This window comes from Delphinapterus leucas, chromosome 17 (assembly GCF_059928025.1).
Source record: "Delphinapterus leucas isolate spDelLeu-1000000601 "Yukka" chromosome 17, BTC_Dleu_Yukka2, whole genome shotgun sequence".
NCBI lineage: Eukaryota > Metazoa > Chordata > Mammalia > Artiodactyla > Monodontidae > Delphinapterus > Delphinapterus leucas.
In genome coordinates, this window is record NC_143145.1 from 2543270 (window position 1) to 2561783 (window position 18514).

General features: G+C 57.4%; 1 protein-coding gene across 2 annotated transcripts in view; it reads left to right on the plus strand.

Moving 5' to 3' along the window:
* SLC45A4 (solute carrier family 45 member 4) overlaps positions 1-18184 on the plus strand; it is a 71445-nt gene extending 53261 nt beyond the window's left edge. The window contains exons 2-7 of one of the 2 annotated variants that reach the window (XM_089898665.1): positions 10785-10973; positions 12299-12478; positions 13067-14100; positions 14847-14965; positions 16035-16246; positions 17620-17732. In XM_089898665.1, the coding sequence (XP_089754791.1) occupies positions 10785-10973; positions 12299-12478; positions 13067-14100; positions 14847-14965; positions 16035-16242 (1730 nt within the window). In that variant the 3' untranslated portion in view covers positions 16243-16246; positions 17620-17732. Of the gene's footprint in view, positions 1-10784; positions 10974-12298; positions 12479-13066; positions 14101-14846; positions 14966-16034; positions 16247-17619 lie in introns of both variants that reach the window. The other variant, XM_022555215.2, reaches the window with a different exon arrangement.
* Positions 18185-18514: the final 330 nt, after the last annotated feature.

Here is an 18514-nt window from a genome sequence, read left to right on the forward strand (position 1 = left end):
GTGTAGACTCAGAATTGGAGCCTCTCCTCTTCTTGAGGGCAGGCCAGGCCTGAGTCTGCAGCAAACGAGGAGAGGAGAGCGGGGCTAACGGTGTTGGTTCCCGCTTCCCGCTCTTAGAAGTGAGGTGTGGGGACCCCGTGGTGACGATGCCAGCAGCAGCTGTTCCAGCGACCTAATCCCTATACAGATCTGCAGATGACATCCTCTTACAGATTTTTGCAGGTGAGGAAGGAGGCGCCCACAGAGTCAGGTCAGTGGTGGAGCTGGGATTTGAACTCGGCTCTCAGCGCCCCTGCCCCTCAGGAGCTGCGCCTGCTGCACTTGGCGGAGATGTGATAAAGGGAGATGGGGTTAGAGGTTTTTAAAAAATACTCCAGATCTTTATTGACAAAGGTAATAGCAACGTTTAGTAAGAATTTAATTTTTTAAGTTTCCAGACACTTGTTAGTTTTCATGTAATAGCGTTTTCAGGAGGTAGGATATAATGACCAGACCCTGAAGGCCCCGCTGCTTGCAGCCCAGGGGCGTGCTGGAGCCAGCTCCTAAATTTCCAGGAATCCTCTGGGTCCGTCCTTGGCTGAGCACATCCATTATTTAAACATTAATTACACGCTTACAGATGAATTGCGTTGACAAGGAAGGTAGCACACTCACGTGCCTACCTGCCTCTCCGTCTACACTTCACTGTCCCCAGCCCTTGGAGGTGACCTTTTGTGTCGTGTCTGCGTGTGGAGATGTCATGCCGAGGCTCTCTGAAACCCCGGTTCACTGACCTCGCTTCGGTATCGTGAGGTCGGCCGGAGGGAGTACTTACTCACACCAGGGGAGTTGGCCGGCGTCCGCAGGAGGGGTCCCCCCGCCCTAGCGCGTGCTTCATAACCTCGCTCCACCGGAGCTTTGGGGGTGTTGCTGCCCACTTGGTATTAAAACCAGAGCTGTGGATCGCAGCAGATAGGGTGGTGGCTGGGTTCTTTCCCCCCGACCCTAATTCGGGTCGCAGACGCTCAGAGTTGGGAGAGACCTTGGCTGCCACTGTGTCCAGGCCTTGCACAGGGGCCAGCCTGGGCCGGGGTGCCGAGTGGCCGTCGCGGGGCTCGGGGCGGGCTCGTTCCCCCCACCCGTGCCCTGGGCACGCTTGCTTAGTGCATGCAGCATCTGTTTTGAAGAGTGTGGGATGGGTGGGTGGCGGGGAGGGGCTGGTGCTCCAGTCTGCAGTGGGCTGTGCTCCTGGGAGCTGCGGGAAGAAGGACCCCCGCAGCCAGGCCCCAGCAGAGCAGGAGGGGCGCCCACGGGTTTCCCAGAGCCTCAGTGCCTGCGTGCACCTGGCCGAGGGCATCCTGCTGGGCCCTGGAGGCTCCTCCTCAGTTCCAGCATAGGACCAGTGCTCCCACCGAGGTGCTGGGCAGCCCCCGGGTGGGGCTGGCGGTCTACTCCCTAGAAACTAAGCCCAGCCTCAGGGCCAACATGAGGGGCTGGAGCATGTTTATTTTACCAGAAGAAAGGCCGTTCGGAACCTTCCGGAATTTGACTAATGGTGCCTTTGGTAAGTGCGAATCGTGCTATTTCCAGACTACTGCCTCTCCATCCGAAATAGCTCATTCGGCACCAGAGTCCACCCGCAGGGAGCACCTAATGCATACACCGAACGAACTCTGCGTCACATGGCTCTCCCCGCGGCACTGATGTCGCTGCTGTCCCCGACGTCACTGGGACTGGCCCCCGCGTGGCCCAGGTTCTGGGGTCTGCGCCTTCAGGCACCCATCCCTGCTCTTTAATGCTGTGATGAGGGACATCTGTGTTCAGTTCTGGGCTCCCAGGTCCAGCCCGGGGCGAGTGCCTGGACTCTGGGAAGGGGCTTGGGCCGCACAGGAGCCCCCGCGGACAGCCACAGGGTCCGGCCAGTTGCACTCGGAACACCAGGGGTTGCTGTTCCAAGGGGGAGGCCCAAGAACAGGCATCTGAGCTTCTTTTTCTTAATCCTTCTTCCTACCTTCCTGGGATTCTGGAAGGCTCCTTCAGCTCTGTGGCCCTCCCTCCAGCTGGACGAGGCGTTGCCCCGCTGCCCAGTGCAGACCCTCTCTGCTTGGGGGGGGGGGGCTTTCCTCGGGACCATGCCTGTGTCTGGGCCCCGGGGCCTCGGCCGGACCCGTGCTTTTTAATGGCTGTGGCCCTCAAGGGGGCTGCTTAGTGCCATGTTCCCCGCTGGGTTGGTTACGTTCATCCCGGGTTACTGCGGGCTGCCAAGCGTTCCCACAGAGAGCGGGTTCTCATGGCTTTAATGTTATCATGAAGGTTTTGTCTGAGAATACAAGCATATCTTGATGGGGAAGGCTTTGTCTATTGAGAGAAAGAATGTAGTTCCTATTCCCATTTCAGATCTTTTGTTAAAGATTTATAGGCAGCTTTCCCAGTCCCCTGGCCCCCTCCCCCCAGAAGGACCAGTTTATCAAAAAAGCCGCTGGCTGTGCTGAATGGGAGGCCGCGCGTGACTGAGCGTGGCCGCTGTCGCCCGTGACCTCACACAGCCCTCTGCGAGCGGTGACACCCTCGGCGTTTCCTGTGAACGGGGAGCCTTTCTGGTCCCACCATTGTTGTTCATTTTTGCCGGGAAGAAAACAAAAATTATTTACTACGCACCGGTGCTGCGTGTGTTTAGAGCCTTGCTGGGAAATGCCGTGTCCGGGGCATCCCAGCGGCAGCCACGCCAGGGACGGACGGGGTCGGGGCTGTGTTCTCAGGGCTCACTCGCTCCTCCGGGGCTGCTCTGGGGACGTGATGGGAAGTGTTTGTCTTCCTTGCCCAGCGCGGGGTGACCCCGGCTGTCCCCACACCCCAAGCACTCAGCTCCTGGTGGGTTCGCACTCCCTCTGCAGCCCAGGGGGACGTTTAGGAGAGCTGGGGACAAGGCAAAGGAGAACAGAGGCCGCTGTCGGTCCAGTCGGGTCTCCTGGACGCTCCTGCCCCCTTGGCCTGACCAGCTGCTCCTGGTCCTGCAGCCTCTGCCCGGTTGCCCCTCCACGGAGGCCTTCCCTGGGTGTGGGGTGTCCCGTGCTGAGCAGGAAGGAGGACGGGGTGCGAGTGGAAGGGCCCGGCAGCGTCTCACGCAGGAAGCACGTGGTTCTGGCGCCCATGCTCACCGGGCTCTGTGCCAGGAGCTGGCATTTGTGCCAACGCCCTCTACCCTCCTGGGGCCTCCGGCCAAGTCTAATAAACAAGGCCAAGGTGGGTTGGCAGGTAGGTGGCCTGGTGACCTCCGAGGGCAGTTTCGGGGTGGGGGCGGGGGCTCTGGGGGAAACCAGGCTGCAGTAGGTGGAGGGAACGGGAGATGAGGAAGGAGTCGTTTGAACAGGGTCGGGTGGGGGGCGACGATGGCACCCTAACCAGAGGAAGGTGCAGCCCAGCCGCCTCGGCGACTGTCGGAAGGACAGGCTGGAGCTGGTGGGGGCGGAGGGCAAAGCTGAAGGGGCAGGTGGGTTGAGGGTCTGACTCCCTGCCAGCCCCGAGCCATGTCCCTCGGTCTCTCAGTGTCGGTGCGCTGGTGAAGGTGGCCGAGGCTCCGGGGAGCCTCCAAAGCAGGTAATCCATACGTACCTGCAGCCCCTCCAGCTCCCTCTTGAGGCGGCCAGTGCTCTGGGTGGTGAGAAGCCTGGTGATGGTGGTGTTTCTGGGCGAGCAGGACACAGGTTTGGGGTGAATTGCTAACCAGCACCCAGCTTGACAACTTTCCTAATGAGTTCCTAAGAGTCACTTTAAATTGCGTGCCCGTTTTAATCTCAGCTATGCGCGTGTTTTCAGAGAAGGTTGACGGAAATTACCAGTTTACATCTGTGAAGCTCGTACCTCACCCTCATACTGTCACACGGGTCAGAGGTCACCTCTGCGTCTAAGGGGATGTGGCCACAGAGCACAGGCTCCCCCGACAGCCCTGCCCCGAAAGGCCACCTTCATCAAACTTAGCACAGGGCACAGCTCGGTGCAAAGGAGCCTTTTGGGGGGAGCGGGCGGGCACTCCAGCCCGAGCAGAGTCATATGGAATGGAGTCTGACTCTGGTGACGCGCACTTGAACTTCAGAAACTCTGCGTGCGGGGTGAGCCGCGCTCTTAACCCGGGCAGGGCAGTGTCCTCAGCGCAGCAGCTCCTTGAGCAAAGTACACACACGACGGCCAGCAGGCACAGGGGCCCCGGGAATGTAAATGCCGCTGCCCGAGGGGAACTGGCAGTGGGTCAGCCTGTTGGGTGCTGAAGCGTGAGCTGCCACGTGAGGGCCCCTTTGGGCTCCTGTCGCGGTCCCAGGGCAGTGCAGACTGCTCACGCCGTGCTCCCTCCCAGGGAGGGGCGAGAAGCCCGGGTTTCCAGGGGGCGCCTTCCGTGAAGATGGCTTTCTCTGTCACCTTGCATGGCCAGCCTCTCCACGCGTGTCCATGTCGTAGCATGTACTTGGGAAGAGCACAGGCTTTCCATCGGCCAGACCCTGTGTGTCCCACATTTGCCAGCCCGGTCAGTCAGGGGTGGGCGGTGGGCACTTAGCAGCCAAGGGCGAGCCGGGGCCGGGGCATGTCTCCCAGGCACTCCCTGTGTCCTCTGTGGTCAGTCTTCAGTTGCTCCTGTCTGACGCAGAGCCTTGCAGCTCACAGACGTTCACAGAATGTTTGTGTAGGCCAGAGAGAGAGAGTGTGGACAAGCAGTTCTCTTGTGACCAGGCCCTGTAGCCCCTCTCAGCACATGGTCACCACTGTGGTAATGAGCCCATGGCCAGCAGCAGGCACTTGGCCACTGTCTGTGTCCCTCCAGCTAAGAGGCCGAATCTTCAAGGAACAGTTTTATCCGTGCAGTTTCCCCTCTAGTGCCTGTCAGCACTAGAGAGCATCCAGAGTAGGAGAAGGCCGGGCACCCGGTGAGCTTCTCATTGTGTTTTATGGCTTTTTCCCTGAAGATTGGCCTCACATGATGCCGCCCAGAGGGGCTAAAACACAGCTGGGTACCCGAACCCAAGGGCAGAGTGAGAGCTGGGGAACCCCTAATCCCATTTGTCATCTCTGCTCATATCTCTTGGCAATTCCTGAAATGGGACAGATTTTAGCTAAAGCTAAAAAAGCAGGGAGACAGTTTTGAGTTCGAGTCCAGCCAAGTTAATTGTTTGTTAAAACAAAAGTATCAACGGTGGTAAAACCCGAGAGGGACTGGGTAGGATGAGTGCGTCTCCTAAAGTTGGCTTCTCTACTTCTTGTTACGTATTAGTGTTGATCTCGTTTAAAACAGACACTCTTATGTGCTGGATTTGTGAACAGTACGAATGTATCTCATCCCACCAATGTCGGGACAAAATTACTTTTTTATACTCACTTCTTTTTCAAAACAGAGATCCTGAGTATAAGAATAACAGTCCAGCATTTTGTCAGTGTTTTTCAAAATTGATTGATTTTAAGATCACGCTGTCCCTGAGTAATGTTCGAAGAGCGATGGGCAATCTGGGTAGAGACACTTTTTTCTTGTATTTTCTCCTAGGAAAACTTTTAAAAGGCAAAAGCTTAACCAATAAGAGTATCAAATCAAATGTCAAGAAAGCATTTCCAGTGTTAGGACAATAAACGCATGTGCCTCAAGTTAAACTGCAAACATTTGTTATTAATTCCTTGGGTTTTTAAGCTCTGAAATACATATCAAGTTAAACTTAGTCATGGCTGTTCTAAGACGTACACTTAAGGAGAGAAGGAATCCTTATGTTCACTTTTTATATGTGTTTTATACCTGCGTATCTGTGCAGAAACGCTTTTACCAGAGTTACTCATCAAAGTCCAGTTATTGACCTTTGTGTGTGGGGGAAATACATCATTGTTCATCAGAGGAGTGTAACAGAATACAGTCTCTGCCACACATCGTTTCACAATGTCTACGCTACAACTCAATACTATTAGGCATCTGGGGAGAAAAGAAAACGGAAAACGTGACCTTCACTCCAGAGAAAAGGCCACAAGGCACCTGACCCCAATATGATGACTTGTGTTGGACTCTGCTCGGGGACATAAAGGAAAACAGGCTCCACGTGGAGAGTAGAAGATCTCAACAGAGAAATAGAAGCTATTTAAAAAAAGAACCAAATGGAAATTCTGGAATTGAAAAATGCAGTATCTGAAATAAAAATTAACCTTAGGGATGAGAGAAGATTTCAGTGCACTAAGAAATTGGTCTGTAGAAATGACTTAACATGAAGAACAGAGAGAACAAAGGTCGAAGAAAGAAATGAGCAGAGCTTCAGGAAGCAGTGGGACAGAGTCTGACATACGTGTAATTGGAGCCCCGGAAGAGAGGAAAGAGAATGGGGCATCAAAATGTGAAGTGAGAAGTAACTGAAAACCTCCTCAAGTTTGGTGGAAGCTTAAATCTACAGCTTCATGAAGCAGGATGAATGTGAGAGAGCCTCACTTAGGCTCACCATAGTCAAACGGCTGAAAAGCAGCAACAGAGGGGAAATCTCGAGGGCACCAGAGGAAGAAAAGACGTGTATGTAGTCATGTGGGCTGTCACAGCCTCCTCAGAAGACAGTGGAACCGTGTCTTCAAGTTCTGGCGGGGAGAGGAGTTGACCCAGAGTTCTGTATCCAGCAAAAATATCCATTAGGAACAAAAAGTGAGATAAAGAGAATTTAGGTAAATTCTAAGAGCATTTGTCATCAGCAGACTGTAGGAAATGCTGAAGAAGCCAAAAACAGCTCTTCAGGCTGAAGAGAAGTGATAGCACACGAACACTGGGACCTCGAGGAGGAAGAAGGAAGGGTACGGAAATGGTAAGACGGGTGGTAAAGAGAAAAGACCAGCTTCCTATTACTTCTTCTAAAATGAATGACTGTTTCAGGTAAAACTCACAGCACAGCGCGGGGTTTATCGTGTCTGCACGTGAAACGTATGTTCCAGCTTCAACATAAAGGGGCTTGGGGTAAACGGGCACAGACAGTCACTAATTTCTTATGTGATGTGAACGATATCCACTAATAGACTGAAAGTTGACATGTAAGGCAGTCTCTAGAGCAGCCACTACAAAATAATGCTAAAAAGCCAATGTGTAACTTAAAATGGAAGGTGGAGAAATACTCAGGTAACCAAAAGAAGGCAGGAACAAGAGGAACAGAGACCCCAGGAGGGGGCAGACAGGAAGCAAGTAGCAGAACGGCAGCCCTGACATCACCCACGCGAGCAGTTACTCGAAACGTAAGTGACGAAACACGCCAGCGAGGAGACACACCAGAGTGGATGGAACAGCAAGACCCGCCCATCTTCTTGTAAAACACCGTGACTGACGCAGAGGGGTTGAGGTGAAAAGGTGGGAACAGGGCAGCCTGAGTCGGCTGGGGGGAGTATTAACCCCAGATAAAGGGGGCTTCAGATACAGACGAAGCACTGCCGGGGGTACAGAGAGCAGCTCACAGGACGGAAGGGTGGGCTCAGGAGTGAGGTGCCTGTGCTCCTGAGGAACAGAGCCTGAGACACGGGTGAGGCAAGGACAGGCAGAATCCAACAGTCATTCGCGGTCATTGTTGGGAAATTTCACACCCCTCTTTCCGCAGTAATAGGGCCGACTGAGCACACCTCAGGAGACGGACAAACCCTGGACAACACACAACCGCGCTGCATCTAGAGCAGGGGTTGGCAGGCGGTTCCTGTTGGGGCCAGAGTGAATGTTCCTGGCGCTCTGGCCGCGTGTCTGTAGCAGCTCCAAGCTCTGCCGTGGAGCTCAAAGCAGCCGTTCATCAGTGGACAAGTGTGGCCTCATTCCAATAAAACTTTATTTACAGACACTTCTTACATGTCAGGAAATGTGCTTACTTTGATCTTTTTCGACCATTAAAAAACGTAGCAACCTTCTTAACAGAAAGGGGCCACAGAGTTGCTCAGTCGTGTTCCAGAGCATTGACCTTGAGAAGGAGACGGGTTGGAACGAACACCTTTCCTCTGAGCAGCGTTGGGATGACAGTGGGGCCCTGCTGGCCGCCCTGCCCAGCAGCCTCCCTCCGGCCACGCCGAGCTGAGGTGCCAGGAGGGATCCAGTGCTGACTCCTCCCCTGTCCCCGACATCCAGGCAGGTGCGAGGGATGATGCTGCGGGTCCCGCACCTCCTGTCCCTTGTCCCCTGTGAGAGGCCCGGCCGGGGTCGCAGGGCCTTCTGCTCTGTAAAGAGCTCCACCTGCCATGGCCAGAGAGACACCCACCCCCTCTGCCCCCGGTGCCCGGCACCCCATCCGCTTCTCTCCCTCAGACTCAAGGGTGCTGCCCTCCCGACCCCTCAGTCCCTGAAGCGCTATGGGTCACCCTGAGATGCTTGTCGCCTGGTGAGTTTGCTAATGCCCGTCTGCCTGGGACTGGAAGCTGCCCACTGCATAGCAAGCACAGCCGGTCCCAGGAGTGTTGTGTGCCTGGTCTCCCCGCTCCTGGACCAGTGTTGAGTGCGTTCAACACCGGGAGCCAAGATGACTGATGCCAGGAGGCATGTGTGTGGTGGGCTGGCTGGGGATGGGGAAGGTGGCCTGGGGCAGACGGTAGGCCTGGCAGGTGAGGGCACCGGGGGATGGGGTGGCCAACCACAGCTGAAGATCAGACCCGGGTTGGGGGCTGGCCAGCAGCAGTGCGCAGGGTCAGAGGTCGGTGGTTGGGGCCTTCAGGCTGACCCGGCTGCAGGTGCACCTCGGGTTTGGTTCAGTTCAACTGTTGTTGGTACCTCTGTGGGTCTCCGCCCTCAGAGATGCCCGTCTCTTGGGATCGCATACAGGTGGTTCAGCAGCTGTGGAATTACAGTAGTGGTGGTGAGCCCTGGTGAGTGGGAGCCTCCTGGGTGGGTGATCCCCTCAGAGTTCTAAGAGGTACCAGGTAGGGAGGTGAGAGTCAGCAGGTGCAGAAGTCCAGAACACTTCCTTGTGCCTGAAGCAGGAGGGCCAGGCCCTCAGGGGAGACAGCAGGCACGGCAGGGAGTCGACGTGTGTGTACACACGTGCCTGCGTGTGCATGCGTGCTGCAGCTCTGCACGGAGCCCCGTCACCAAGCTAGTCACCGTTCATTAGTAAGGTTGTGACATTTGAAAAGCCCAACAATAGTTAAGAGTCTGTCCATTGGGGTAAAAATGCTTTCCTTTCTCTCTGAAACCGACTACACCGCACCCGCTAAATGGTTTTGTGAGGGAGCTATTTTTGAGAAGCCTGATGCTTCGACACTGTGCGTTCTTGAGCATGGGAAGCGTCGCCGCGGCCGATGTGGCCGGTACCGCTGTCGTTTCCCCAGTGCCTGACTTTGACAGTGATCGCCGAGGACCCGGGCCTACCATGTAAACCACCGCTTGTGAGCGGAGCACACTCGGCAAGCTTCTCACTTCCTGAAACACCAGTGCGTTCTGCTGACTTGAATCAGGAACAGAATTCGCCCTTCCTAAGGTTCTGTGTGGTGTAAAGGTCGAGGCTGACACCTTGAATTCTAGGCTGAATGCATAAATATTTTAATGGGCACGTTAGCAACGATTTTGAAAGGTGCTTCCCTCCTCCTTTGAAAACGATTTCCTCCTCCTACACAGTTTATTTTTCTTGGTAGTTCAGCACAGTATTCCGTTTCTCAGGGCCTTTGGCGGCGTAAGACATTAGCTAACAATCGTGGGGCGCCAGGGCACGCTTTCATTTTTTTTATGTAAACTCTTCATTGAAGTATGACATACAGAGAAGGTGCATGATCCAAGTCTCCAGCTGGGTGAGTTGTCACCAGGGACCCCCATCCAGATCAAGATCAGAACAGACCAGCCCGAAGCCCCTGCCCCTCCCACGGGCGACCAACACCCTGGCTTCTGCCAGCAGACACTCCTTTGGCCCCATTGGGACATCATGTAAATGGAACCCACAGTGTGTGCCCTTGTGCACCCAGCATGTGCGGGATTCTGCCGTGATGTCCTGCGTATGAATGAGACAGACTCAGTTTCTCATTGTTCCAGTGGCGGTGGGCGTTGGGTTTGTGTTATAGGGAGGAAGCATGTAGAGTGGGGTGGGGGGTACATAGACTTCGAAATCAGGCAGCCCTGGGTTTAAGTCCTAGGCTCCTACTTTTTCACTCTGTGACCCAGGGCAGATTGCCTACCTAAACCTCTCTGATCTTCAGATTTCCCATCTGTGAAATGGATACAGTAATCCCTGCCTCCCTGGGCAGTTAGGAGGATTAAGCACCAGACACAACCCCCTGGTTCCAGCTGGACACACACTGAGGCCTCCCCTCTTGCCGCCCCTCAGTAGCCGCTCAGAAGCCCACTGCTGGGGTCATTTAGTGCGTCAGTGGCTGCAAGAACCCTCTGCAAGACCCTTGTGATTTAGATTTCAGCTGTGAGGCCCAGGATCCCGGAAGCAGAGCGTCAGTCCCCCGCCCGCCTTGTGGGCTGACGGGCTCAGTGCCTGGTCCCCGAGGGTGGCGTTGAGCAGCCCCTGAGACCCCAGGCCCTGGTCAGTGCCAGAGGAATGAGAGGGTCTTGCCCTCGTGCCGCTGCCCCTGCAGGTGCCTCTCCACGTGTGCATGGCGGCCCGCCTGCCGAGTGCGCCCTGGGCGGGTTCCAGGACACGGGCTCTTCGGCCCATGTCTGGCCTCGGGCCACCTGATGCTTCACCGTCAGGCTTTGGCTGATTTCAGACACCGGGCCTGGCAGGTGGGGACGTCTGCCTGGGGGCTCTCTAGCTTGCAGGGGTGTGTGCGCGCGGCCCGAGCTGCCTGGGGCAGGCGGTCTGCAGCGCGCCCGCCCGCGTGTGTAACGGCCCGCGTGTCTTTTGCAGGCCTTCCGGAGCAGTACTACAGCCTCACCTGGTTCCTGAGCCCCATCCTTGGCCTCGTCTTCACCCCCCTCATCGGCTCCGCGAGTGACCGGTGCACCCTAAGCTGGGGCCGCCGGCGGCCTTTCATCCTCGTGCTCTGCGTGGGCGTGCTCTTCGGAGTGGCACTTTTCCTTAACGGCTCTGCCATCGGTGAGTGTCCTGCAGAGCCCTGCCTGGGACTCGATAAGATGCGCAGGTTTAAAGAATTTAGACAGGCTGGTCCTGGACCGGGCAGCTGTGCAGAGCCCTGGGCGCCCGGGCGGTGGCCAGGCCACGGGCCCCACGTGGGAACGCCGTGGGAACCTGTTCTCAGGGAGCGTTTCCTGTTGTGATCCGTTTGTTTTTAATGCGTATCTGACACCACGTCCTGTTTCCAGCATTATTTCAGAAATTATCTTTTCTCTTTTTTTTTCCTCCTTTTCTTAGGCTTGGTGTTGAAAGTGTCCAGACCTAGGCGACACTTTCTCGTTTGTGTCTTTCGTGGTTGGCTTTGCTTCTTTTTGTTGTTGTTTTGTTTTCAATTAAAACAACCACATGTGGGAAAATAGCTTTTGCTTGAGAGCAACCGCCCGCACTGGTGAAAAACAAAACCCTGTTTTCTGGCAACGACTTTGTAAGTCGAAGGCTTAATCTGTGTCCTGACATAGGCGAGCCTGCCCCGAGTCTGCATCACTTCAGGCGGGGGCCACTGATGCCAGGAGGCTCAGGAATGGGGGAGGGCGGCGCAGAAAGAAAACTTTGCTCAGCTGCTCAGAGGCTGCGTGAGGCCGCCTGGGGCGAGCTCAGTGCCAGCTTGGTGGGGGCGGCAGAGGAAGGCCTCCCTGAGCTGAGCGCCCACCCACCTCCCCTCCATCCAGATGCCCCCGGATCAGGAGTCCGGGGGTGCCGCCCTCCTGGCACCTGCGGGCACAGTTTAGAGGGCACGTTGCGGCTTTCTCGAGGATCTGTGTGTGCAGGTGGACCCGGCCCACTGTGGCCCAAACGCAGCGGCTCGGAGCTCCAGCCCGGTGCCCTCTGTCTTGCTGCACCTGTGTTGCTCCCGGGCATTGCCGGGTCCAGGTAGCCAGCAGGTCCCCTGCCCTCAAGCAGGGAGGGTGTGTCTGAGACCCGCCTCACCTGCAGAGCTCAGGGGCTGGTCCTGGGTTCCAGACCGTGAGCCCAGTGCCCCCTCATCACTTTTGTGCACAGAGTGCCCCTTGGTCCCGCGGCGGTGAATCCAGTAAGACCAGCTTTAGCTCAGCTGTCAGGGGAGCAGGTTGGTCTCTGGGTTCAGGGCCAGACTCACCTGAGGCAGGTGCGTGATTACGGCTCACAGCCTCCTTCCCAGAGCCAGGAAAGACAAAACTCTCCTTCCGTAAGGAGAGGCTGTGCCGAGGAGCACGTGCCCTTTGGGCTGGGGCGGGAGGCTGCTGTCTCCCCGGGAGGTCACTGCCTGCCACTGGGCTGAGATCGGCTGCTCCTTTGTGCCCTGTCAGGTCTGTCCCTCGGCGATGTCCCCACCCGGCAGCCCATTGGCATCGTCCTCACGGTGCTGGGGGTGGTGGTCCTGGATTTCAGCGCTGACGCCACCGAGGGGCCCATCCGCGCCTACCTGCTGGACGTGGCGGACAGTGACGAGCAAGACATGGCCCTCAACATCCATGCCTTCTCTGCTGGTGAGCGCGCCCTGCCCCGCCCGTCCCCAGGCCCCGGCCCCCCGTTCGCCGCGCCCCGGTCCTTACCCGGCTCGTCTGAGGTCGGCAGGGCAGGCGGAGGCTGCTCCCATGGCCTCCGCGTGAGGATTTTTTGTCTCAGACACCGGTGGGCGAGGCAGTGAGCTGGGATCCTGGCAGGGCCAAGTGACTGTGGTCTGGGGCGGGGGACATGCTAGCCAGGCGGCCCCCGTCCAGGGCCCTGTGCTGGCCGCCCCCTGCAGTCGGGCAGCTTTCCCATGCGATGGGAATGTGGGAATGTGAGCTCAGGGGATGGCAGGGAGCACGGAGAGCATTCCCCGGGCGGGCAACCGCCTGTTTCTGTCCCAATTCATGAAGCAGGAACGTGTCAGGTCACGATTCCGAACCCGGGCTCAGGTGTCGTTCCTCATGTCCTCGTTCCTCCCGTTTTCTCTGAGTGGCGGCCCTGGACCCCAGTGTGTGTGTGTGTGTGTGTGTGTGTGTGTGTGTGTGTGTTGGGGGTGTTGAACTCCCGTCTGGGTTCCCCCCAGCTCGGCTCGCCGCTCACTGCCGCCCCTCCCCATCCCTCAGGCCTTGGCGGGGCCATCGGCTACGTGCTGGGGGGGCTCGACTGGACCCAGACCTTCTTGGGCTCCTGGTTCCGGACACAGAACGAGGTGCTCTTCTTCTTCGCGGCCATTGTGTTCTCGGTGTCGGTGGCCCTGCACCTGTTCAGCATCGACGAGGAGCACTACGGCCCCCAGCAGGAGCGCAGCGTGGACGCGGCCGAGGCCCCGGCCCCCGGCCCCCATGCCGGCGCCCTGGACGGCGGCGCCCTGTTCCCGGACGAGGTGCAGTCGGCACACGAGCTGGCCTTGGACTACCTGGACGCGGGCATCGTGCGCAGCAAGAGCGACTCGGTGCTGCACGTGCCGGACGCCGCGCTGGGCCTGGAGCCCGAGCTGCTCTTCTTGCATGACATCGAACCCTCCATCTTCCACGACGCCTCCTACCCTGGCACTCCCTGCAGCACCAGCCAGGAGCTCGCCCGGGCCCGGCCGCCCCGCCTGCCCCCGCTGCTCTGTGAACCCGCCGGGGAGGACGAGACCCTGCTGGAGAACCACCTGAGCACGACTGGGCTCCCCAACGGAGGCAGCGCCCCACCCCACGGCGGCCTCGGCGGCTGCAGCCGGGTGGACATGAAGCCCACGGCCACGGCGGGCTCCGGGCGTCGGCGTCGGCACATGTTCCGCCGGCAGGCCTCCAGCACCTTCTCCTACTACGGCAAGACCGGGTCCCACCGCTACCGCTACCGGCGCGCCAACGCCGTGGTCCTGATCAAGCCCTCGCGCAGCATGAGCGACCTGTACGACCTGCAGAAGCGGCAGCGGCAGCGTTGCCGCCGCCGCAACCAGAGCGGGGCCACCACGTCCAGCGGGGACACAGAGAGCGAGGAGGGCGAGGGCGAGACCACTGTCCGGCTGCTCTGGCTGTCCATGCTGAAGATGCCCCAGGAGCTGGTGCGGCTCTGCCTCTGCCACCTGCTCACCTGGTTCTCCGTCATTGCTGAGGCTGTGTTCTACACCGACTTCATGGGCCAGGTCATCTTTGAGGGGGACCCCAAGGTGAGCGCCCGGGCACTTGGGAGGGGGGCGGAGCCTGGCTGTGGTGACTGCCTGGTTCCCTGGCGCCCAGCAGGCCGCCCCCAAAGCTGCAGGGGTGCATGGTGGGCTGCCAGCCAGCGTGCGGCCCTGCTGACACGGTCGGGAGTCGTCACGTGCGCCCGAGAGGGCATTCACACTGGGGTCCGCGGCGAGCAAACGGCAGGCTTCGGCAAGTGCCGGAGTGCCAAGGAGCCAGAGGCAGGAAGACCTGCTCCCGCCGCGTACAGACGCCGTGCACAGAGGGTTAAAGCAGCGATGTGTTGGCTTGTGGCCGGGCCAGCTGGGCCTGGGTCCTAGTCCCCGTGGCGTCAGCTGACTCGCACCTGTGCCCGTGTCGCCCAGAGTCGGGCTGGGAGGTCTGAGATGGTCCCAGCTCAGGCTCAGGCCTTCCCGCCCCACGTGGTCCTTACCATCCTGTACTGTCTGAGCTGCTTCACGTGGCCTCTGGGCTCCAAGAGGGCAGAGGCAGGAGCTGCAAGTCGCATCTGCCAGACGCGGGGCAGGAGCGAGGCTGGGAGTGGGGTGCAGATGATCTGCCACAGGTCCCGGCCTAGGCCGCGGCTGCTCCTTCCTCCGTGCGGTGCTACCACAGTGCTACACGGCTTGCCTGCAGTCGAGATGTAAATTTCCACGTAAATGACCTCCTTTGCCCAGAGGTACAGCACGCTGTCCCCACCCCCTGAACCCTAGTCTCGTTTCTGGAACAGGCTCCATCCAACTCGACTGCATGGCAGGCCTACAACGCGGGTGTGAAGATGGGCTGCTGGGGCTTGGTCATCTACGCGGCCACCGGTGCGACTTGCTCGGGTAAGCGGCCCCCAGTCAGGTGAGCCGTTTGTCTGGACGTGCTTCATGACTGGAAAGACCGACGGGCATCCTGCTCTGTGGATGGCGGGCCCTGACCAGACAGGGCCACCCCTCAGGGACAGCAGCGTAGAAATCCACTCATCCTCACCTTGGGAATAAGCCACCTTAGCCTGATACTGGGAACCAGTGTCCTGAGACCCGCCGTGGGCTGTCCTCTGGGCAGGCGCCTGCCCAGGCTCCTCGGGGAGGGGTCTGACCACGGCTCAGGGGGTGGCGGCACTGCAGGAGCTGTGCCCTCAGGCAGGGGGAGGTGAGGCAGGCATCCTGGGTCCTGCCTGAGCGCATACGGTATGTTTGGGCCCTGCCGGAGGTCAGGGTGGCTGGAGGAGACAAGCAGCCTTTCCCTCGGGTCAGCTGTGTCCTGGAGGATAGGGGGTGGGAGTGACAGGCTTCAGTCCCGGGAGCGACATGCTGGCACAGCTTCTGGAAACGAGGCAGAGCTGCAGTTAGGGGTCTCCTGGCTGAGCCTGGGCCGGGCCCCCTGCCTGTGCTCTTACCTGAGGATGACCAAGATAACAGCCAGGGGCAGCGGGCAGCCTTCATGACGGTCATAGTGCTGTTGATGCTTTAATAGAGGACTTCTCGGGAGAGCTGGGTCAGGAAGGGTGAGCAGGAGTCTGTCCTTCCAGACCCAGAGGGGGTGGGTGCTCGTGAGGAAAACCAGCAACAGCTCGGTCTTCGAGGCAGGACCAGGCACAGGGCCCAAGAGGGTGCCGAGTGGGCCTGGACTGGTGGAAGGATCAGGAAGGCCTGACCTTGCAGGGTAGGGAGGCCCCAGGGAGCTGCAGGACAGCACCAGGTCATGGGGTCTGGGACCAAGAGCTCCGCCTTCCTTCTGTGGTGCGGAGCCCCCGGCAGCCGAGTGGGGCACGGTGAGCTGTGGCCCGTTAGGGAGCACCATGTGGTGGCCTGGCGGGCAAAGAAGAGGGGCGGCCACCTGTTCCTGGGCCGGGCTGAGCGCAGCGGTAGAGGGAGGGTAGCGAGTGGGCGGTGCCTGTCAGTCACCGTGGTGGCCTGTCTCTCTGCAGCCCTGCTACAGAAGTACTTGGACAACTACGACCTGAGCATCAGGATCATCTACGTGCTGGGAACGCTGGGCTTCTCCATCGGCACAGCCGTGATGGCCATGTTCGCCAACGTCTACGTGGCCATGATCATGATCAGCACCATGGGCGTCGTCTCCATGAGCATCTCCTACTGCCCCTACGCCCTGCTCGGGCAGTACCACGACATTAAGGAGGTGCGTGGCTGGCAGGGGCGTGGGTAGCTGGTGGGTGAGGTCCTGGGGCAGGGTCAGCAGCTGTGGGCGGCTCTGGGGTTCTCACCAGCCCTGCTGCATGGGACATTCCTGCTCACGTCTTCCCTCGCACTCGCACCCCCGGCCTGTGGCCTACCTGGGGTGGACTTCGTGTGTGTGGTCTAAGGTAGATCAGAACTTTTTGGCTTCCTCACAAAGGATGGGGATGGCCTTGTGACCCAGTGTCCCCACCCGCACTGCCATGCCGTGATCGTCATAAGTCAGGGGTCGGTCTGGGGGGATCTCTGTATTCTCTTCCGTGGGTCTGTCTGTCCTTAGACAGGTGATGCTTCAGTGTCTTACGTAGTTTTATAATCTGACCTGAAACCTCGTAGTATAAGGTCTTCAGCTTGGTTCTTCAAGACTGTCTTGGGTATTCTTGACCATTGAAATGTTAGAATAAGCTTCCGGGATTTTTTTTTATTGGAAACACATTGATTACATATATCAATTTAGAGAGAGTTCGAAGTTTATAGTATTGAGCCTTTATGATATTCCCTAAGCATGGTGTATTCTATTAATTGTTGTAGTATATTTATAGATTCTTCTGGGCTTTCTGCATACACAATCACATCATCCATGGATAATGAGCTTTATTTCTTGCTTTCCAATTCTTCTTAAAGACAGTACTTATGTTTCTCATTTGTATTTCTTTTTAAATGAATTTATTTATTTTGGGCTGCGTTGGGTCTTCATAGCTGCACGCAGGCCTTCTCTAGCTGCGGCGAGAGGGGGTTACTCTTTGTTGCAGTCCTTGGGCTTCTCATTGCTGTGGCTTCTCGTCATGGAGCACGGGCTTTGGCGCGCAGGCTTCAGTAGTTGCGGCACGCAGGCTCAGTAGTTGCGGCTCGCGGGCTCTAGAGCGCAGGCTCAGTAGTTGTGGCACACGGGCTTAGTTGCACCGCGGCATGTGGGATCTTCCCGGACCAGGGCTCGAACCCGTGTCCTCTGCATTGGCGGGTGGATTCTTAACCACTGTGCCACCAGGGAAGCCCCTCCAGTTCTTTTTTTTCAAACATCTTTATTGGAGTATAATTGCTTTACAATGGTGTGTTAGTTTCTGCTGTATAACAAAGTGAGTCAGCTATACGTAGACTCCAGTTCTTAATAGGTTTAATTTATTTTCCTTACCTTATCGCAATGGCCAGCACCTCCAATACTATATGTTCGCTAGAAGTCGGGTGAGGACGGGGACAGGCAGGCTGAGGGGAAGGCAGGTTTTGTGTCCAGGCTTCTGAGCTAGTGTTCAAACCCTGGGAAGGATGATCGACGGCTTGACCCCCCGGCCCTCACGCCTGTGTCCTCCTCTCTTGCAGTACGTTCACCACAGCCCCGGGAACTCCAAGCGTGGCTTTGGCATAGACTGTGCCATCCTCTCCTGCCAGGTCTATATCTCCCAGATCCTGGTGGCCTCCGCCCTGGGCAGCGTGGTCGATGCGGTCGGGACTGTGCGCGTCATCCCTATGGTGGCCTCTGTGGGCTCTTTCCTGGGCTTCCTGACGGCCACCTTCCTGGTCATCTACCCAGAGGGGTCTGAAGAGGCCAAGGAAGAGCAGAAGGGCCTGTCTTCCCAGGCTCTGGGCGAAGGCGGGAGCAGCGGCATCGAGAAGCCCACGGTCCTGAAGCTGTCCCGGAAGGAGGGCCCGCAGCGGCTCGTGGAGACCGAGTCGATGGTCTGAGCCGTGCCCCATGCACACACATTCCAGGGTGGGCAGGGAGGCGGGGAGGGGCGGGGGACACCGCCCCTGCAGGCTGGCTGCTGTGGCCTTAGCGGCAGCGCAAACCAGAGTGGAGGCTCGGTAGTTGTAGGGTAGCTTTGCGCCACTAGGCAAAAATACCACGTTAATTACTTTTCCCACAATTAAAAAGAATCATTTGAAATCTTTTTTTTTTTAACTGAAAAGGATCTTTTAATTTCAACTTTGTCTTTTACTCTGCAGGTATATTATTCTGCATGGTTTAAAAGTATAAACCAGATTTACAACATAGACCATAAGTGATTTAGAAAAAAATAAGAATTTTGCATTTCTAAAGTTATAATTGAAAACAAAAAATATCTGATGTATTTTGCTATATCTTATCTGAATTCTTCAGATAGCAGTCATGTAGTCAGTGACTAAAACATCTTTATCGAATTTTTTTCCCTGTGGATGCCTGCAGGTGTTTGGACATTCAGTCAGATCTCATCACATTTTGTTGGTGCTACAGCTA